The 23123-nt window shown below is 46.1% G+C and overlaps 1 protein-coding gene across 3 annotated transcripts in view; it reads right to left on the reverse strand.

Annotated features, from left to right (window-relative positions):
* The window catches only part of LOC147612333 (exocyst complex component EXO70A1-like), a 42544-nt gene extending 19697 nt beyond the window's left edge, over positions 1–22847 (reverse strand). The window contains exons 1-5 of one of the 3 annotated variants that reach the window (XM_086782939.1): positions 22661–22847; positions 21377–21463; positions 18982–19077; positions 9070–9275; positions 8606–8893 (exon numbers count right to left, since the gene is read on the reverse strand). In XM_086782939.1, the coding sequence (XP_086639065.1) occupies positions 8606–8893; positions 9070–9275; positions 18982–19077; positions 21377–21463; positions 22661–22810 (827 nt within the window). In that variant the 5' untranslated portion in view covers positions 22811–22847. The remainder of the gene's footprint in view (positions 1–8605; positions 8894–9069; positions 9276–18981; positions 19078–21376; positions 21464–22660) is intronic. The other 2 variants (XM_086782940.1, XM_086782941.1) reach the window with 2 other exon arrangements.
* Positions 22848–23123: the final 276 nt, after the last annotated feature.

Below are 23123 nucleotides of genomic sequence, written 5' to 3' on the forward strand. Positions count from 1 at the left end.
GAGAAGCCGAAACTAAGTCGTACTGCAAGAAGGCGGCAAAACCAAGAGTTAGCTCAGCAACAAAAGGAGACGGAATTGAAAGAAAAAAGCCTGGCACAACAAGAACCAGTAGACTTACACCCCGCACCCGAGCATTTCAAATCATTCACCACAGGGCAACGTAAGGTGGTCTACACAAAAGCCCAACGAACGTCTACCAATGGGAGTGGCGGTGTCTACGATGGCCCTGCGGTAGTTAAAGAGATAGACTTAGTAGATCCGGGTGAGGAGTCTAAACCAGTTTTTATTGCTCAAGACCTCACCCAGTCAAAGGAAGCTCCACTTAAGAAGCTTCTTAAAAAATTCAAGGACATATTTGCTTGGACATATCATGATATGAAGGGTGTTCCACCCTCGGTGGTGCAACACACGATTCCAATGATTAGCACTGCTAAACCAGTCCAGCAACGTCCCTACCCAATGAATCCTAAGTCCAAAGATTGTACAAGAGGAAATTGAAAAGCTTGTAAAATGTGGATTCATATACCCTATTGCGCACTCAGAATGGGTTTCTCCGATAGTCATCGTACCGAAGAAGAATGGGAAACTCAGAGTGTGCGTTGATCTCAAAAAGGTTAATGCAGCCACCAGAAGGGATCATTACCCCTTGCCATATTCTGAACATGTGCTTGAAAGAGTGGCAGGCAAGGAGGCATATAGCTTTTTAGATGGGTACTCGGGTTACAATCAGATCACAATTGCAGTCGAGGACCAAGCTAAAACAGCATTTATCACGGAGTTTGGAGTGTTTGCCTTTCGCATCATGGCTTTTGGCTTGACCAATGCACCTGCAACATTCCAAACACGGCCTTTAAGGAATATATCTAAGGGACTTCTGTGAAGCTTTCTTAGATGATCTTTGTGTTCATTTCTCTTGGGACGAGCACTTGATGTGTTTACGAAAAATATTTGAAAGGTGTAGATTATATCGCATCTCATTGAATCCTTTCAAATGCCAATTCTGGGTTAAACACGGAGTTATCTTAGGGCATATAGTGTCCAAAAATGGGATTTCCACTGACGAGAGTAAAATCAAGGTCATTCTGGAATTACCCCCACCCACCAACTATAAGGGAGTCCAACGCTTTATGGGCCACGTTGGTTATTATCGAAGATTTATTCTATTCTTCGCAGAGATAGCTCGACCATTGTATAAGCTTCTCATCGAGTTTATTTGGACCGAAGAATGTGACCGTGCCTATGAGCTATTAAAGAAGGCCTTGGCGAGTGCTCCAATCTTGAGAATGCCTAACTGGGATTTACTCTTCCATGTGCATATTGATGCATCAAACTTTGCTATTGGGTGTGTGTTAACTCAACCTGGAGAACACAAGCTAGACTACCCCATTAGCTTTGCCAGTCGCCAGTTGAACGATGCTGAGATGAACTACACCACTACGGAGCGAGAAGGGTTGGCAATGATATATGCAGTAAGGAAATTTCGTTATTACCTCCTTGCCACCAAGTTTGTTTTCTATGTGGATCATCAAGCATTGTTGTATCTGGTAAACAAACCATGCTCCACAGGAAGAATCACACGATGGCTATTGATTCTTCTTGAGTTTGATTTCACTGTTGTTGTGAGACCTGGCAAAAAACATGTTATGGCTGATCATTTGTCTCGCATACCTAATGGTGAGGCTCCTACGGGGGTTGATGATGACTTACCTGACACTTCCCTGTTCATGGTGGAGACAATGCCTGAATGGAGTGAGAAGATTGTTAACTTTTTGGTTAATGGCTTTCCACCCAAGGAGCTTCGTAAAGATCTAGCTCGAAAGCTGATCAAAGAATGCGAACCCTATTGCCTGATAGCCGAGACTCTTTATAAAAGAGGAAAGGATGACGTTCTTAGGCGTTGTGCCCGAGAGGATGAGTATCTATACATTTTGCAAGAGGCACATATGGGTGTAGCCTGTGGTCACTTCTCAGGAGACTTAACCGCGCGAAAGATCTTACAATCGGGGTATTGGTGGCCCACTATGTTCCAAGATGCATCACTCTTTGTGAAGGGTTGCGATGAATGCCAACGATACAAGAAACCCCAGAGGAAAGATCAGATGCTCCTACATCCAATCAAAGTAAACCAACCATTTGAAAAGTGGGGTTTAGACTTTGTAGGTCCAATTAGCCCAGCGGCCCGAAACACACAATCTCGCTATATTATTGTGGCCACTGACTATATGACCAAATGGGCTGAAGCGAAGGCGACACGTAAGGCAGATGCAAGGACAACAGCCAAGTCCCTCTTTGAAAATATAATCACACGCTTCGGTTGTCCTTTTGAACTTGTGAGCGACAATGGTACGTATTTTATAAATGAAGTGATTAAGGAGCTCACAATAAATTTCATGATATCCCATCATAAATCTACTCCTTACTATCCGCAAGCGAATGGCCAAGCCGAGAGTACCAACAAGACCTTAATCTTTGTTTTGACAAAGACAGTTGAAGCTCATCGCACGGATTGGGATCTAAAGCTTACAACAGCTTTATGGGCCTATCGTACTGCGTACAAAGTGGCTATTGATTGCACACCATTCAACATGGTATATGGCCAAGAAGCGGTCATGCCGTGGGAATTTGTCATTCCTAGTCTTCGTGTTGCTACTCAAGAGAGTTGGGATGGTAATCCCTTAGTAGAGCGTCTATATATCCTTGAGCGGCTAAACGAAGAAAGACAATTGGCTGTATACAATGCCCTTGTGGAGAAGGATAGAAGAAAAAAATGGTTTCATCACCACCTGAAGGACAAGGACATCAAGGTTGGGGATAAAGTCCTGATGTATGGAGTGCGTAACGAAAAGAAGAAGCTCAAATATACTGGTAAGGGACCGTATAGAGTATGTGAAATTACCCCGCAAGGTACCATCCGAGTGGAGACTCTCGACGGAGTTGAAACCATTGGATTCCTTAATGGGAGTAAATTCAAAAGGTACTATGACCCCCTGAGCCAAGAGGAGTTACATGCAATCCATCAAAAGAAGGCAGCTAAAGAACAAGCTGAGCTTAAAAAGATACAAGTAAGAATTGAAGCCAAAGAACTTCCACAGCGTGCTAGGCACCAACGAGAAGCCAACTTGGGGATTACACAAGCATTTTTCGAGGAGGCAGACGAGGATTCACTGGAATCTGACCCACCTCTAAGATACCCAATTGAGTTACAGAGTCCTTACGGGGAGGTGCTGTATAATGCATTATTGGATACAGGAGCTCAACACAATTTGTTATCATATGGCGTGTGGTGTCAACTTGGAAAACCACCTTTATCCAAGAGTGCTATCCAAGTTCAAGGAATCAACAAGAAGAAAACCCCTGTCTCAGGAATTCTGCACACTCCGGTTGCCTATGACAAGGGGACCGTAATTCAAAGTTTTTTGGTTATGTCTGCGGGTACCATGGAAGGCACTGTAAACTTAGGGCGCAAATGGATGATGGCTACCAAGTGCAATATCGATTGGGCAACCAGACGAGTCACAGCGCAAGAACCAACACTAGGTCTGACCGCTCAAAATCCCGCATCTAAGTCATCCACTCAAATGTTAGATAATGAAAAATCACAAAGTCCAGTGGCAAAACCATCTTTGATTGTTTGCCACCCCTCTAACGCTTCAACGCCAAGAGTGGAAACATGCAGGGTGGTCTCTAAAGCTCCGCTTACTATGCCAAAAAAAACATACAAATGGGTCCCAAAAGCTTCGTTAACAGCTACTTCCTCTACTCAATCTCGCTCAGACAAGAAGCCTCGTAGAAAGAAAACAGCTACCCACCCGAGAAAGGGTAATGTAACATCACGATGGATCCCTAAAAAATTATTAGTAGCCCAAGGGTACTACGAGGGGAATGACCAGATTTGGGTCCCTAAACATAAGCTGAATCCCTCTACATCACCTGTAAAACCTTGCAAACCAATTGTTGCCACCCCAACGACAATTCAAGACCGTGGTAAGGAAAAGGTAACAGAGTGCTCCGCACCACTTCTTCCAGAGTTAGTTTGGATTCCCAAACGATATCGATTATTACCACCTAGCTCAGGAAGGGGGGAGCCACATGAAGCTTCTAGCTCCTCATGCCAGGCACACGCTGATATAGAAGTTTCTACATGCTCTACACCTACTCTTGTCAACACCCAACAAAAGACCGATGAGTCTACGTCTCTCCTTGTAATAGTATCGTCGGAAACCATTTCCTCCATTCGTCAATGGGAGTGTATACTAACATCTCTGCAATTGGATGTGGCCACAAGGATCATAAAAAGCTATCTGTCCACATCACAACCTATGACCCGCTCGACAAATTGGTTCCAAGAGGCTGCAACATCATTGCAAAAAATATGATCTACCCAAGGAAAGGGGGAGCATGTACTCACGCTCGACATTCTAATGCTTCCTTCTTAACCTTCTCCCCTGACCATGTAATTGCCAAATTCAAGGGGATGTATATATATAGCTTCATACACAGAAAAGAAAAGAAAAGAAAAGCAAAAAATAGTAAAAAAAGCAAGAGCACGTTAAGAGCAGAAATATCCGTATATACAATCAAGAACTAGATTGACCTGTCATAAACCTACTGATGCTATATCTGTGTTTGCAGATATGGCAGATGCACGATCATCATACACTTCATCCACTCCCATCTTTGGTGAGAGGTATCATCTGTACCTTTCTCAGATATTTCACATGTGCTATCCTGTAACTGAAACTGAATGGAATCATATAGATATACTAGCCAGAGAGGAAAATGTTGAGGAATTAGAATAGCTAATTCGCCTATTGACCATGATTGACCCCTACTCCGTAGAGTACATATCCCCGATAGCCCAATGCTTTCCTTTTACACAAGATGACTATCCTCGCATGGTTACATTCTTGATGAGTTTATGTGGATGGGAAAATGAAAAGAAAATATCTGACAATGATGAATGGACGGATGAAACTCATGACACTACTGAGGTTGACTTTATTTATTTGGATGATGCGGATAGAGGCTTAGCCTTAGGGCTAGAGCCAGGACTCTACAACATTCTCTTACCGTATCCTCAGGTAGGTTAGTGTTTTCAAGTTTTTTCTAGTTTGGATTCCTTAAACGAGTCTTTAATTTTTCACACTGATGTGCCTCTTGAGGTATAGCGCTTGTTAGTTGGTTGTACAGGTGGAAAAGTTTGAGGTGGGTTCGCTTTCAAGTCCTGAGATAGCCGCAACGCTCATACATAAATATCTCATCAAATTGCAGGCATTTTTCTCATCGAATCAAGGAGATCTCCAAAATACAGGTGTAATTCTTCCATACCCACTCTCTTTCGTTTTTACTGTTCAATTAATTGCATGAACTATAATGCATGACCACATGAAAATTGTCAATGTACTACTTAGTTTTTAAAGTTGCTTGACGTGCTAGTGTAAATCATTAATGAGCTTAACTTTATTGGATATATTCCTAGGTAGCATGACGTCTTTAGTTAACCTTGGAATACGATTGTCTTAGGTCTAGGGTCAAACCATCTTAATGTTTGACACCTGGCCATGTGTGTGTTGACCTCTAGGACATAGCTTTTACCCCTTTGTCGAAAGGATGCAAGACAAATTATAGTTCAAGAGCGAAGATCAAAAGAAATAATTTTTTTTTTTTAAAGCCTACAATAAATGGCAATACAAGTCTATGATGTGCTTTAATGTTGGCCTATCGCCTTATTGATACTTGGTAGGCGAGGAGTATTCTACTCCAGACCGATGCCTTGGTTGGTAGGGGGTAGCCTTGCCTAAGATGAACTAATAGATTCCTGGATAATGCCTTGTGTTAAACATGGTACCAGGATCGATGTTAGTTTTGCCTTAGGAAGGTCACCATTGTGTGTAAAAATTGTCACGTGCATAAAAAAATAAAGGCAAAAGGCTCCTGTAACTCTGATGTTTCTTGTGTCCCTAGGCTCGCGATATTAACTTGTTCTTAGAGTAGACACAGTGTGGTCATCTGTTTATTTATTAAGCTTGGTTATTTTCCTTGACTTACGCCAGTTATAAACCTTGATTAACCTTTGACACCTTGCTAACTCTTGATTTACTTTCAATAATTTTAAACTCATGTTAATTTGCTACACTAGCTCATTCATGTGACTCCTTAAACTAAGTCTCATAGCAACATCCATTGTGGTCTAACATGCTTGAATTTATACACTTTATATCTTTTGAATTCCAGCATACTTTCACTCTACTTTCCTGTTTTGCAGACGGTCTACCCACAACAACCCTATCGAGCTTACCATACCATAGCTTCCGAGGACGGAATCTACATCGGGAAGGAGGGCATGTTACGACAGACATTGAGACGTACTATGTTTTACGTTATTAATTTAAATATTCTGAGTCATGGGCCGGGCTTGTCGGCACCATATGTTAAGGATAAAGGGATTGGGTGATCGCCGATGAGAGGCGCACCTTGAATATCAGCAGGATAAGGGTTAGGATCGACCGGCCATGTATGGACGCCCATGTGTGAACGGCCAAGTCATCTATTAGCTTCATATGTAACCCTAAAACTCTTATTCTCATGTGTTGAATACAAGAGTGCTCTTGCCTTATCTCCTTGGTTTCCTTCTCCTGCGTGTGTGTGTGAGAGAGAGAGAGAGAGAGAGAGAGGGCGATCGAGCACTGTATAGCGGCACGGCGGCGGCAAGGCGGTAGAGCGGCGACGGCGGCTCCTCCTTCACTGCTGCGACGCGGGAATCCTTCACGGCGGCGGTTAGAGCGGTGAGTGACACACCTTTGCATTCTGTTTGAGTTTGCTTTCCTGGTTGTATGCTTGCAGCCATTCGTGGCTCGCATACGGTGTCTGGCAAGTCCCCAGCTACGACTCGTGCGGCAAAAGCGCACACTCTGCCACCACACCATTCTACATACATTACATGTTCCCATACACCATGTTTGATTTCAGTTCTAGACTCCTCTCACAACGTTGTGCAATTTAGCTTGGGTATCGTGTTCATTGAGTATTTTTTCATTTGAATGCTCTTTTGTCCATTCAAAGTTGGAGAGTGTATTTCAAAAAGTGGCGCTTGCCTGGGTGGCTGCAGGGGTTGTGGAGGAGGCGCCAATGAGATGGGATTCTATAATGCATATATAGCAAAGAACTCATCAAGTCAAGACAAAATTAATTAAATTGGGTGTGGCAGAGGAGCTCAATCTTGACAAATGGTTTAGACAGCACAGCCATGCAAAGATCTAGAGGAATCACCAGCAATTGACACAAACAAGAATGTGTAGCTCTAAAGGCCAAATTAGACTGTCAATATTTCTGAAGTTGCCTTTCACCATGCTTTTTGTGTGGTTGATTTTTCCAATAAGGAGGTGTTTTGGTGTCAAAGGTGATTTGGAAGAAGATAGGAACTATGGCATTTGTCTTCATGAGGTCTCCTTTGATGAAAGGCAAAAGTGCACCAAAAGGCCACGTGTCATGTGTCAATGGGACTACTTCCAAAGGGCAAGCACTTTCAATTCACGCACGGCTCGTGGGATTGGTGACAAGGGAGAGCACACATGTAAAAGGATGCGAAAGCCATGAGGTGGCACTACTTGCACTAGACAATTAGAGATGGTATTGTAGGGTAAGGGGTAAGGCCAAGTAATGACAAGGAAGTAGTCCTTACAATAAGAGGGTTAGTATAAGACTAAGCTCAACAAGCAAACTAGGAGTTATGGTGAAGTAAACAAGGTTGACTTGCCCAGCCTAATTGAGTCATGTTGAACTTTTATCCTAGAAGAATCTTAACATAGTTCTCACACAAGTTCTTTTATTGTAAACAAGGAGTGTTGAGCAATGCACAACATACCATCATGAAGGGAATAGAAGGGTGATGTCAACCCAGCAAGGTGGCTAGAGAAGCAAGGTTGATGAAGTGGCAGAGTGGTACCACATTAGTCAAGCTTGGTTGGCATGACCTGATGGAGGTCAAGGCGGCATGGTTAGATTGGTTGAAGGTCACAATGATTCTCTTGAAGGGGTTGTGGTGGAGCCATTAATTTATACTAGGCCCAGATGCAGAGGGATGGTTGACGACTAAAAGTCAATTGTGCTTTGTACTTGTTTTAAATTTACTATCACCAAGTTCAACAGCCTTTTCATTATCAAAATAATGCAAATTGGTAACAAAATAATGTAATGCGATAGAGAATGTTGAGGTTGTTCATTCCCCCTGGAAAAACAAGTTTAATTGGAAAAGTTATTATTCCAATGTTAATAAAATAGAACTGTACTGAAAAGCCAATGAGGTGATAGCTCAAGTGGTGAAGGTGTTTGTGTCTGCCTAGGACCAAGAGGTCCTAGGTTCAAAACCCCCCTTGGTGCTTCCTCAGCAGCATCACCTACGGGCGGATAATTAAGCGCCTACGGGCGGTGAAAAACCGGTAACTATGGGAGGATTCTTGGGCCTAAGGCCAGTTGGGCCGCCGGGAGGGGGGGGTTGTTGTGGGGGAAAGAACTGTATTGAAAAAACAATGCTATTTTATTCAAGAATATTTGTGTTTATTCAAATGTTTGGTTAAAGCTCTGTATGACTTGGAAGAGCAAGTACCTATATGCGCTGAGGCACGCCTGAGCATAACCAGCGGAAATCATACGCCTTGCAACTTCATGCAGACTGGAGAGACATCCAGGTGAAAGAAGATTTGGAAGAATGGGGATTGCAGCTTTACATTTTTCTTCTTCTGGCCTTCTAGCAACAATTGGTTGAGAATCTACTCCTAAAAGAGTTTTATCTGCAGACTTACAGGAACCATCAGAATTGCCTGCTAGCAGATGATATGACTGGCTTGATATGCTAGGCAAAAGTTTCATGAGATGTGCTGGATTGATGATGTTGCTGCAGTAAGAATTTTAAAGAATATAACCTTTCAGAAAACCATTGCAAGAGACTGCCAGCAGAGAGACTCACAACATTGCTTCTAACAATCGGTACTTCTATGAAAACTTGAGATTTTTGGACTATTAAAGGAAAAACCTAAACTAAATGAGGTGGACTTAGAGTCAGCGAAAAACCTGTTTTCTGTGAGTGTATGTTTGAACAATTCTTCTAGTTTTATCATAGCTTTAGATAGCAAAGTCTCAGCATGGTGCAGAGTTCCATCACTGTCCTTCAACCAATGATGGCTGGTGAAAAACGTGATAGCTCCTTGCAATTGGTCAACCGTTTTCATGTAGCTGTCAACATCTGTGGTTGGATTATCTGCTATCTTAGACTCCACCTGCAGTTATAAGCACAGTCGAATGAAATGATCTTTGAGATATGTGTGCTCTTGAGATGCTCCTAAGAGAGGAGCTTAGATGGTGAACTCAAAGGCATGATGGAGGCTGGATACTGTTGCAACTCCTTAATGGATAAATGAGGTAATACAGGGTTTTATATATGAGCCTCAGTGTGTGATAGTCTGTATGTCACCACATTGGCAGAAGCCTAATTGGCCTAAATGACCATCACGACCGGACAATATTCTCATAAAACACCTATGGCATATGTCGGCCTTCAAAGAAAACCTCTAGAGTAAAATACACCTTCTCCAAGGTTTAACACTAGAAACAAGCATGTATTTTACACTATCTAATGGAAAACCTCCCTTATTTTTCAAATTTGATGAATGGTTTTCCTTCTAGAAAATTTGAGAAAGATGTTCAACAAAAAGAGCTATACCTCAACAAGTATGGAATTACGTCAACAAGGAGAAGAGCCCACTGATGTGTATGTGACATGTTGTATTAATCTATATTGACAACCTATAAATGACATGATGACATGTTGTATTAATCTATATACAACATGACAACATGTTGTAGCAATCTAAATTAACAACATATTCAATCACTTCTAGAGTGGAAAATATAGATTGCTATAACATGTTGTATTACTCTATATTGACAACCTATAAATGATATGACTGTGGCCGTGCCACCTCCAAGTCTGTCCTCTGCTACCTCTATCATATTGAAGTCACCGCCCATGGACCAAAAATCAGCCTAGTGCAGGGCCTATTGGACAGTGCTCCAAAAGATAGCTAAATGTTGAGGAAGCCAACGCTATCCTCACCAATCAGAATGGTAATCCACTGAGCAAATCCTGAAACTATGACTCCTGATCCTGAAGGATGGAGACCAAAAAGTATGACTCCTTCCCGGTAAAATCTTCCTGCAGCGGTGGCTGTGCCCCTCAGTAAGGTGATGCTCTTGAAGGAAAAGAATGTTGATAGGTCCCCCCACCATAGCTCGCTGAAGCTCTCATCTAAGGACGCCTCGTTCTCTGAAAGCACTGAGGCCCCCCTAAACCCTGAATGTTCCATGAGGCAATCCCCATATCAATCTCTGTGTGAGGCAGAACTATCGGAACTGGAACTGCCCTCCACTCGAAGAGTCTTGGGCGCGGGTTTAGACAGGGAATAGTCACAATCCGTTCTAGTGCGAAGTCGCGCCAAGTGGGCGTGGATCCTGCCCTCCATGTACTGCCACTTTGTCCGAGCGCGAGAGTATGCATGCTCCGTGCTCCATTGATCACAATGAAGATACCTGTAAGAAGGGGGGAGAGGTACTGTGATAGAGGTATGCATGAACACAAAAGGCAGCACCTCCAGGCTGGAGGTCACCATCTCCCCTTCTTGGTCTCTGTGGGCTGATCTACCAAGCTCCATCCTGGTTAGAGGCCATAGATGAGTAAGAATGTCGGTGATGCAGAGATCATGAAGATGATGTGATAGCTCAACTGCCTGCCCTTGAATGGTAGTGACCACCGACTCTAGATCCCACTCTGTCCCCGGGGCTGCGCTCAAGGGGAAAGAGAAGAGCATCACGCCATTCTCTGACGTAGAGGGTCTAGAGTGGTGGACAACCACACATATCCGAATAGGGGCTACAGTCTCCTCAAACCTGTCTAGCCCTTCCGTCGGAAGACACCAAAAGAAACTATAATCCATAGGCTTCCCCAAGATCATGGGGAGCCCACCTGGAGACTCGGGTGGGAGAGCCCTCACCGGTGAGGCCCCAATGGTCATCTCTACCGACTCTGAGAAACGATGAATTAGGCGACGAACGGAACTCGCCGCATGTCTCCTCTTCGGATCAGGGGCTGCAGGGGGCCAACGGGAGTGCTCTGGAGAGGCGGAGGTGGGGGATGGTGGGCCCGGAAGAAGAGGAAGGGGCAGATGGAGCGACTGCGGGTAGAGTTAGAGGTGAGGGTGGGGAGGGGGAGGTGGCGAGGGGGAGCGGGTAGGCGGAGAGGCGGTGAGGCAGGAGAGGGATGCTACTGAGAGGCATCCATCAGAGAGGAAAGCTGCTAGGGAAGGCTCGACGGAGAGGGGGTGGGGTCAACCAGCCCCACTGGGCACTGAGGACCAGAAGAGGAGTCGCAACAATGAGGAATCGGTCGCCAAATGTGGGGGGGGGCTCTCAGTGACTGGAGGGGGCCCACTGTCTACGGGTGGGTGCTGAGATAAGTTCTAGTAATGGTTCTCTGACAGAACCGAATCCTCATGCATGCTGCCAGCTTGGCGTGCACGGCGACGCTCAGCTTTGATGCTCGACTGGTGACCTGGGTGGGGACCAACCGTCCGCCACTCTCTGGCTCGTGGGTCATCCATGGTTGGTACCTGGTGCTTCGTTGCCTAGGAACATGCTCCTCCCTCAGCCCCCTGGTGCAGATCTGAGCGGGAAGAAAGGGGGGAACCACCGGGGGCGGTCTCCTAGACTGACGCTGAGGGCAAGCTCTGACCCATCTATCTGCAAATGAAGCATTGGCTTGGAAGGCCGAAATACTCCACTCTCTGCATAATGGGGTCGGCCTGAATGCTGGGATTAGATATCATGTGAGGCATAGAATTTGGCAAGGCAACACAGATACAGAGAGATGGAATCCCAACTGTTTGTGCGAGGGTCGTGGCAGCAGTGGGGGGGATTCCATCACTCTCCCGATGGCACCACCAATCACCGGGAGAAGAGGAAGGTATTCCTTCTTGAGGCTAGGAAAGCAGACTGTCACGGGAAAGCCTGAAACTCCAGCTAGAGGGTTAGATGCCAGGTCGAAGCCGTGCTACCACTGTGCAAAGAAGGCCTGGGCTGTACACAATGCAACAAGGCTCAGCTGCATGACAAGATCAGACGCCGCTGGTGAATCGAACTCAAACCTGGTAGTAGCCATGCCCCAATGGATGAATATCTGCGATCTGTGAGAGCAAAAGAACGAAAGGACCATATGTACGAGCAAAACAACACAGCATGAAATATGTGAGTGAGTCTATATATAATGGTGAGTGCAAATATGTACAAAAGCCCTTAGATGTGAGGTGACTCTGAGTAGAAAGACCAGTGCAGAAGTAGAGATGATGTCGGAGCTGAAGCCCGCTCGATGACGACGGCTCGCGTCAATATGCGAGGCAAAGCACTCCGAGAGGTAGTCGGTGTCAAAGGCTCGCGTCGGTGGAAGCAGAGGCACTCCGAGGTGGTAGTGGTAGCGGAAGATGAGGTGATGCAGGCTTTGATGACAAGGGTGCTCCTGTACCTGAGGTGGTAGATGAAGAGCAGAGAGGGCTGCCATCCCGAGTGGTGGTGGTGGTGCAAGCTTAATGACAAGGGTGCTTGCAAGACCTGAAGGGTGCAGGCTCGATGACAAGGGTGCTGCGTACTAGTGGTGACAAGGGTGCTGTGTACCTGAAGGGTGGTGAGGAGCAAAGAGGGCTACCGTCCCAAGTGGTGCAAGCTCTGGTGACACGGGTGCTGCATACCTGAAGTGATGTCAATGGTGAAGCTAGGGCTGCCGTCCCGATGGTATGATGTAGCAGAGAGTGGGCTGCTGTCCCGATGGTGAGAGCTGAGGCAAAAACACTGATATGCTCTATGTATAGCAGAGGGGGCTGCTGTCCCATGGACTGTGGTAAAACGCAGATGATATGCTGATGTAAGCATTGATGTGAGACCTGATGTAAGTGCTGATGTAAGGCTGAAGATAAACGCTGATGTCAGCGCAAATGTAAGCGCTGATGACAGGCTGAAGATAAATGCTGATGTCAGCCCAGATGTAAGCGATGATGACAGGCTGATGTAAACACTGATGTGAGCCTGATGTACGCCTCATGTAAGGCTGATGTAAAATGCTGAAGAATGCTGAAGTAAAACGCTGATGTAAAGGATGTAGCAGAGAGGGCTGCTGTCCCACGGTGTGGCCTATAGCAAAGGGTGGGCTGCTGTCCCGATGTGCGGCCAGACCAGAAACGCTGATGTGCTGAATGTCAAGCGAGGAGGATGAAGCTATGTTGTGTAGAGCGCGGCAGAAGCAGCAGCAACAGCAACATATGGTACCAGATATGTGCAATGAAGTGGTACACCGTAGTGAATGATGAGGCAAGGCTATATATACTGAGGGGGGGGTGCTGGTCAGTCAGCCTAAAGGCTGTAGGCCAGCAGCCAAGACAAAAAACCCCAAATAAATCCAAAAATACCCAGAAAATTCCACTTTTTAGGGCTTTGAAAAATACTGCTTTCACACACCCCCCTCTCAGGCCAAAAAGGGGACCATGAGAGAAGATGATGCATGCCAGGGTCCCACACTGACACAATGGCAGAAGAAATGTATCCCCCTCTGGAAACAAAATCTGAGAAAGTCAGAGAGGGCGATCGTGATGGCAAAGGTGGTGTAGATGAGTGGATGTACATGGGTTGATCGTCTCCCAAAGTAAGATCTTGAACATGACTCTCCACTGAGTAAGAAGTCACATTCCCTCTGTGGTCCAGATCAGAGTTTGGAGAATCAACTTCTAGTGAGAGAAATTGGTCCTACAGGAGTGCGGATAGACAATCCATGCTATGTGCTCTCGAGGTCTTTAATCCTTTTGCTCACGATAGCTCTGATACCATGTGAGGGCAAAAGGATGAAAGGACCAGATGTACAAGAGATCAGAGCAAAACAACACAGCATGAAATATGTGAGTGAGTCTATATATAATGGTAAGTGCAAATATGTACAAGAGCCCCCCGATGTGAGGTGACTCTGAGTAGAAGGACCAATGCAAAAGTAGAGATGATTTCGGAGCTGAAGCATGGTCGATGATGAAGGCTCGCCTCAATGTGAGGCAAAGCACTCCGAGAGGTGGTCGGTGTCGAAGGCTCGCATCGGTGGAAGCAAAGGCACTCCAAGGTGGTAGTGGCAGCGGAAGATAAAGTTGTTGCACGCTCTGATGACAAGGGTGTTGCTATACTTGAGGTGGTAGATGAAGAGTAGAGAGGGCTGCCGTCCCGAGTGGTGGTGGTGGTGCAAGCTCTGATGACAAGGGTGTTGCAAGACCTAAAGGGTGCAAGCTTTGATGACAAGGGTGTGTTGCGTACCTGAGGGGTGCAAGCTCTGGTGACAAGGGTGCTGCGTACCTGAAGGGTGGTGAGGAGCAGAGAGGGTTGCCGTCCCAAGTGGTGCAAGCTCTGGTGACACGGGTGCTGCGTACCTAAAGTGATGTCGATGGTGAAGCTAAGCAGAGAGTGGGCTGCCGTCCCGGTGGTATGATGTAGCAGAGAGTGCGCTGCTGTCCCGATAAAACGCTGATATGCTCTATGTATAGCAGAGGGGGCTGCTGTCCCATGGGCCATGGTAAAAAGCAGATGATATGCTGACGTAAGCACTGATGTGAGCCCTGATGTAAGGCTGAAGATAAATGCTGATGTCAGCCTAGATGTAAGCGATGATGACAGGCTGATGTAAACGCTGATGTAAACCTGATGTGAGCCTGATGTACGCCTCATGTAAGGCTGATGTAAAACACTGAAGAATGCTGAAGTAAAACGCTGATGTAAAGGATGTAGCAGAGAGGGCTGTTGTCCCACTGTGGCCTGTAGGAGAGGGTGGGCTGCTGTCCCGATGTGTGGCCAGACCAGAAACGCTGATGTGCTGAATGTTAGGCGAGGAGAATGAAGCTGTGTTGTGTAGAGCCTGGCAGAAGTAGCAGCAACAACATATGGTACCGGATATGTGCAATGAAGGGGTACACCGTAGTGAATGATGGCTATATATACTGAGGGGAGGGGCGGGGGGGGTGCTGGTCGGTCGGCCTAAAGGCTGTAGGCCAGCAGCCAAGACAAAAAACACCAAATAAATCCAAAAATACCCAAAAAAATCCCATTTTTAGGGTAGGGAAAAATACTGTTTTCACACACAATCTTTGCAGGCACACCTAGGAGGCTAGCCTGAAGGAGATCTCTGAGTTGGCCACACGCGAGGCGGCTAGCGACAATCTTGCATACCAGAGTGGAGGCCTCTAGGGATGCTACAGCCGTAGCGAGAAGCTACAAGTCCGCTTCAAAAAACGAGAGGCAGGTAACGGTTGAGGGAGACAGAGCGGCTGCCATGGAGTCCTCCTGGGGGCGAAGACCAGAAGAGGCCGAAACTTGCTGAAAATAGAGAAACAGCCCACAAGCTGGGGGTGCTGCCGACGACGATGGAAGAAGGGGAGGCGACAAGACAAGAGGCACGAGCGAGAGGGGGGGGGGGGGTGCGCGGTGCAAGCTGCGCTGGCAGGCAGGACAGGGGGGGCAAACGGTGCTGGCGGGCAGGAGCAAGGGGGGGGCGGGGCGAAGGCGGGGGCAGGGGCAGGGGCAGGGGCAGGGGGAGAGAAGGGGCACAGAGGCGCAGCAGGGCAGGAGCGCAAGCGGGAGCAGGAGGGGGCGAAGGCGAGAGAGCAGGGGGAGAGAAGGGAGGGGCATGCGGCGCAAGTGGGCTGGACAGCGCGAGGCAAAGGGAGGGGCTGTAGGCGCGAGCAGGGTGGCAAAGGGGGGAAGAGGGGGGGGGCGCAGGCAGCAACGACGAGTAGGCGGGGGGAGCGCAGCTTCACGCTCGATGAACAGAGATCAACATGACAACATGTTGTAGCAATCTATATTAACAGCCTATTCAATCACTTCTAGAGTGGATCTTCTCCTTGTGTATAATCCTGTTCATGTGTATGATGACATGGCATATTAATCTGTATTGAATTTTAGAAATGCTGCAGTCATATATTTGAATATGATCCATATTGAATACGTATTGCCATTTTGATAACTATGCCCCAAACAGATCCTGCAACCTGAAGAAAATGTGTCTCAAGAAATGCTGATTGAGTGTATGCCAACTATATGACAAACCTTCACAAAGCCATCATGAGCCATATGGTCTTAATAGACCTTGTTCAGGTGTCCAAACTAGGATGCTGAGCATTTGGGCTACTAGCCTTAGACACATGAGCAATCCATAGTGCCTTCAGCCATGGCTCTATGGTCATTTTATACTATAGTGTTCAACAATGCAAGATTTCTAGAAAGGTGGTATGTTTGTGTTTCTATTGATGATAAAAGGACGATCTTTTTGTTATTGTTGCTCGCCAGTTTATTCGTGGATCACATGTATCACTTTTCGAACTCATAGACCTTTGGATCTTTTCTAGATGTTAACATAATCTTTCTTTCTTTCTCAGTCCTGTGTTGAGACGGAAGGACAAGCTTGATGCTGTCCCTGCTCTCCTTCTAACATGTATCACTTTTGGGTCGAGTCTTTTGTAGACACCAACTTCACTTGCCTATTGCTATGATATGGGGGACATAAGTTTAAGGGAGGGAGAGAAGAGGTTTTTTTTTTTTTTTGGGGGGGGGGGGGGTGGGTTTTGGTCAATGGTAGCATGTGAGGATGTCACGTGCACACCCGTGCCATGGCTAATCTTCAGCATTAACAGCATAATCCCTGATTAGGACAGTAGTTAGAGAATCATCAGCAGTAGCATCCTTATCATCAGTGTCAACATCAACATCATCATCATCAGCATAAGAGGGCATGGGAACCTAGTCGGCAGCCACCGGGGGCGTTCAGGCAGCAGTCAGCAGCCCGTAGGGGACTCAGGCAGCAGTCGGCAGCATCAGTGTGAAGGCCAGCACAGTGTGGGCAGGCATTGAATGAAGCGTAGCAATTTATATGAATATTTTGCATCATCATATTCAGCATTCAGCATATTCAGAAGTAGCATTCAGCATCTAGCATATAGTAAGGGGCCCAAAGGTCACCCCTTTGGGAGTAGACCAAGGGCCTAAACCATGTACAGACATACAGTCACCTTTTTGTACCATATAAATAGAGAAAACCTTGACACCAACTCTCTCTCTCTTCTTCACTCTCCTTTGTCTTAATCATGTTTATTCACCATCTTGTTCTTAATCAGGCTCTCGATCAATACAGCAAGGCTTCCACACATGCAAATTGGCCACTAAGCGAAGTCCCAAGGAGGTGCACAAATCCATCGGAAGAATGCAGTCAAGGTAGCAGATGGAGTGGTCTGCAACAAGCAAAGCTGGAGGAAAACATTCCTTGAGAGTATGTATGTACTCAAAACCAGTCCATCATTAAGCTCTCAGATCAGTTCCGAAGGCCTAGCAACAAGCATGATCAGTTCCGGCAGGTTACCCACTGTGTTAAGGGAAAGGGATAGTAGGCATGGGGACAGCACTGGAGCAAATGCTCAGTTCTTCAGCAAGACTTGGAAGTGGAGATCAGAAGTGGAAGGTGTTCAGACAAAGTGTCAAAGTCAGAAGTAGAAGGTCAAAGTCAGCAATCAGAAGTCCAGGAAGGAAGGACGACAAAGTGTCCACTCCATCATCAAGTTTAGCAGGAGGGGATGTCACGTGCACACCCGTGCCACGGCAAATCTTAAGCATGAACAGCATAATCCTTGATTAGGATAGCAATTAGGATAGTAATTAGAGCATCATCAACAATAGCATCATTACCATCAGTGTCAGCATCAGCAGTATCAATATCATCATCATCATCATCAGCAGCATAAGAGGGCATGGGAACCCAGTTGCCAGCCATCAGGGGCATTCAAGCAGTAGTCAACAGCACATAGGGAACTCAGGCAGTAGTCGGCAGCATTAGCGTGAAGGCCAGCACAGTGTGGGCAGGCATTGAATGAAGCGCAGTAATTTATCAGAATATTTTATGAATATTTGTCCAAGCAGAAGGCCGACGGTAGCAGTTGCTGGCCGACCAGCACGTCAAGCATATATATATAAGCATAACCCATCATTTACATCATCATATTCAGCATTCAGCATCTAGCATGTAGAAGGGGCCAGAGGTCACCCCTTTGGGGGTAGACCAAGGGCCTAAACCATGTACATACATTCAGTCACCTTTTTGTACCATATGAATAAAGAAAACCTTGACACCAACTCCTAGTACCGTACTTTTCCTCACAGTTGTTTCAGTTTCAGTTAGTTGTTTAGTTGTTTTTAGCTTTCCTTACACAGACATTGTATCAGATCCACCAATTGTTGTAACCTTTTTGGTCTCATAGGTCATTTTGGCCTTCTGAAGACGTTAATATATCATTTCATTTCTCTCTCTCTCTCTTATGGCACTGGATGGAGTTAGATAGAGATCTGTATAGCATGCTTGTACTACCCCTTCACCATATAGAGATGCATCTTACCTTAGCACTCCATCCACATCCCCACCCCCCTTTTTCTTTCTTTTTCTTTTCTTCCGATGAGACCGGAAGAACACAGTTGTATTATTTTTTGTCTCATAGGCCGACTTTGGCCTCTCGTAGACGTTAATATATCTTTCTTTCTTTCTTTTCCTCTCTCTCTCTCTCTCTCTCTCTCTCTCTCTCTCTCATCTTGTCTCCTCATTCTTAATCATGTTTAATCAGCATCTTGTTCTTAATCAAGCTTAGGGCTGTGGATCAGTATAGCAAGGCTTCCACACAAGCAACAAAGGAGCCATCTGAGGCCATGCTTGGAGGACGCAATTGAAGAACTATATGTCTTTTATACAAGCCTTTGAATTGCTCCAAGAGACGAACAATCAAGACAATCACTAGATGTAATGCCAACTCCTAGCACATATTAGCATAAAACACCACTAGTGACCTTAGACAAAATTTCAAGCAGCGAATTTTTTACCTGACGACACACATCAAAGTGCCCTAAAATAGCTTCCACAGCTTTCAAAGTGTTGTCAATGTTCTCATGGGCTTTTCTAATGTTGTGTGTGTGAACCTGTATTATAAGCAAAGTGAAATGCAACTTTATAATTCAAAAATAAAAATTGAAAAGCTATTTGCTATTTATAAATGACCGTACAATTTAATGGATCAAGTTTGACTTGGGGGTTCCATGTGAGCTCATTTGGGGTATTATGGCACTTTATGAGATAGTAGTTGGGCAGGTGCGGACTTCAGAGGGTCTCTCCCAGCCAGTATACTCCACTATAGGGGTGAAACAGGGCTGCCCGCTCTCTCCGACTCTATTTGGACTATACATTGATGAGATCTCTGATTATATTGGGACACGAGGGGACAGAGGATCCCAGTTGGCTGGCACTTGGATACCTCTGCTCTTATATGCTGATGATATTGTGCTTATAGCAGACTCACCAGAGAGTATGCAGAGGCACTTGGATACTTTACATGCTTATGCACAGGACAGTGGGCTCTCAGTTAACCTTGGTAAGACCAAGGTTATGGTGTTTAACACTACAGCTCAGTGGGTTTGGAGATCAACGCCTATTTTCACATATGGGCAGGAGATAGTGGAGTATGTTGACTCATACACATATCTTGGAGTGGTGTTCACTGGGCCCACATTTTCCATGAGGGGGGCAGCAGAGGCCAGATTGACTAGAGGATATGCAGCACTAGGAGGTCTAGAGAGGATGTGCTCACAGGTACAATTTCAAGAGCCACGCACTAAGTTGTGACTTTTTGACATGCTGGTCACATCGGCTATGCTATATGGAGTACAGATTTGGGGGCCTAGCCTAGATCGTCACAGTCGATCAGGACGCACATATGATGGATGGAGATCGATGGAGAGAGACCACTTGTGTCCATGATCGCCAGGATGATTCGGGCTAAGGCCTCGGTACCCCATGAGATTATTCGAGCCGAGATGGGAGCACCACCGATCGTAGTCAAGGCTCTTGCCAGATCAGTGTCCTTCATTCATAGCACCTAGGAGCTTCCCCGACACTGGTATGCACGACTTGCTTTAGAGTCCTCTCATCAGCTAGCCATGGAGGGAGACACTTCATGTTGGTATGCGCAGATAGCATCCTGGTTTGAGCTCCACGGGTTCAGCTTAGACAGACTTCCACCCTTCCAGTACTCTCTAGAGGCACCCTCTCTCACCTTGACACATTCTGAGATTAGTAGAGTCATCAAACGGGACCTCATTCAATTGGACACTAGGAGGACATGGCTAGAGCCCTCACAAGAGTTAGGGACGAAGATGGCTTTCTATAGAGACCATCTTCTCCGCACCACTGAGGATGGCTTTATACTTAGACCGAGCTACATGGATACCCATTTGTCTCATGGATTGAGGTGCACCATTGGGCAGATCCGCACCTCTTCACATCAGTTAGAGATAGAGACAGGCAAATTTAGAGGCATACCTCCAAGGGACAGGATATGTCAGATTTGTTGGATAGAGCCAGAGACGGAGGAGCACTACATCTGTCTCGCTACACAGCATATTATGAGATTCGAGGGCGCTACCATTGCCTTTTCAGAGAGAGATTGGGACCACTGGCTAGAGTCATGGACTATTGTGATCAGCGATGCTTGGGTTTTTATCTCCTGGAGATCCGCAGGCTCAGAGAGTCCATTATGAGGAGCAGACGCCCGACTGGCAGGGAGTCCACACAAAGACAGATTACTGACTTCTTCAGAGGGACTACCCGGGAGGACACACAGCCGACAGCCCAACAGTGGGCACCCCGTGGGACTCTAGTTGAGAGAGCTATCCAGTTGGGCAGATCCAAACGCCCGAGGGGTTCGCGGATCCTTACATCAGAGACGGTGCCTACACCTGAGGATTCAGAGCATCATTGCGAGGCATCGGGCTTGTCCGATCAGGCATCTCACTATGGCAGATATCCAGGCCATCCGGCAGAGACCCATGCTAGAGCTGCTAGGATGATTACCACTCCAGCCATATACTGTTGTACTCACTGTCACTTTTGTACTCCCCCATATTCATGTATTCATGTATCCATGAACTCATGTACCCCATTTTGACTAGTAGCATTAGCTTCCCACTCTCCCTAGTTGCTGCTTCCGGATGCTCCCTACTGACGTATTGTAGGGCTAGATACTTACCTTCAGTCCTTTCTTTTCTTTTCCAGATAGTGTATCAGATGTCACATGGTTGTAACTTTGGTCTTATAGGTCACTTTGGCCTTTTGAAGACATTAATATAACATTTCATTTCATTTCATTTCTTTCGAAGTTGATTAATGCAAAGATCAGTAATAACAAGCTTGATTTCAAATCAAAGACATTGAACACATTATTACCAGAAGCTTGTCATTGTCCACAGTTTTTGTAACACTATAAAAAGAGCTCTCTCCAGGTAAATTGCTTGCCCTGCCATTTTCTTCTCCCTGCTGCAAACAATGTGATTTCATTACCTTTTTCTTGAAAACTTTGAAAAGAGCATAATAATTGTGTGTGCGTGTGTGCATCCGTGCACACACACGTGCATCAACAACTTTGGTTGTGAATCTGGATTTTTTATTAAACTCGTAAGATATTATAAGGGAGTTTCAGTGGACACTAATGGACTGTGTTTGAGCTCATGATATGGATTTGGTTCGGTTTAAGTGAGACATTGTTGAACCTGTGTGCCCGTGTACAAATACAACATTGTGGAAATACGAGCTTGGAAGATGGGAATTTAGGTCATAATTATGATGCATTATGCATTAAGCTTGTTTGTTTGGCATATGACATGCACATGTAAACTTCCTTTCTAGTGTGGAAATTGCCTCAATTGAACGCCTCTGAATGTCTTTGAGGCCAACGATGCCGGGTGACCCTATGGGCATGGTGTGCATGATCCTGTTTGAGGCCTAACAAGTGTTTGGTACGGGTTTTGTAGTTGGAAAGTATTTTTTCGGAGAAAAAGATCCTTCTATTAGTTACTGAAAAAACAGCCACGAAGGACTAAATACAACCTCGAAGGGCTAGATACAACCACCACCCAAGGAGGCCTTTGTGGGGAGTTTGTGCATACAAATCAGCACGACCAGGTGATTGCAGCCGGCAATGCTACACAAACCGAGATGCAGGTAGGTTTTTTGTGTACAGGACGGGTAGTATGAAACGTGTTTCATTACAGCTATGACTGTGGGGGAGACTTTTTCAAATTAATGCTGGTGCACCCCTCTCACCATTTCAGAAATGCCTCCATGAATCTCCATGGAATGCAAACCCTGCCTGGACATGTCCGCAATAGGGCAAACTCAACAGATGTTATGGGGTTTTTATGCCGAGAGTGGGCCAAAGTTGACATCCCTTCCCTCTAGGTCACGCTGTGGGGAGACCGTTCAACTCTACAGAGAAGGGCAAGCTAAAATCTACTATCCCCGTCAAGGTCAAGGGTCACCCGAAATTTTTTTGTAATTTTGTTGTTTTCTTTTTTGGTGCGTCTGCGCGCGCTCGCGCACTTGAAGGAAAGGGCGGGGGAAGGAGAGTGTGTGTGTTGTGTAGTGGGGAGGGGGGAGGCGTGGGGAGGCGTGCCTGGGGGGGGAGAGTGTGTGTGTTGTGTAGTAGTAGTAGTGGGGAGGGGAGAAGCGTGCCTGTGTGGAGGCGTCGAGCGAGGCGGAGAGACGGCGGTCGAAGGAGGCAAGGATGGCGAGCATGGTGTCGGTCAGCTGCTCGCTGCGCTGCAGGCCCTCTCTCAAGCTGCGGGCACGCTCCTGCATGGCAGAGATGATGTCCGCGATCATCGGCGGGCGCACCACAATGACTGTTATTAGTTAGTTAAGCGAGCATCTTGCCTTTCATATTGAGAGGTAAAGTGATGCTTGCTTTAGGCATACTAGTATTGCACCCGCGCGTTGCTGCGGCCGACCAAGGTTCCAGAAAAGAACTATTCCCTCTCTACAACCATCTCTCTCTCTCTCTCTCTCACACACACACACACACATGCCCTCTCCCTCTCTCTGTCACGTACACACACTCTCAAATGTTGAAACTCTCTCTCTCTCTCTCTCACATGCACACACATATACACACCTGCTCTCTCTCTCTCTCTCTCTC

This window comes from Cibotium barometz, chromosome 45, assembly GCF_041138505.1.
Source record: "Cibotium barometz isolate CiBa-2024 chromosome 45, ASM4113850v1, whole genome shotgun sequence".
NCBI classification, from domain to species: Eukaryota; Viridiplantae; Streptophyta; class Polypodiopsida; order Cyatheales; family Cibotiaceae; genus Cibotium; species Cibotium barometz.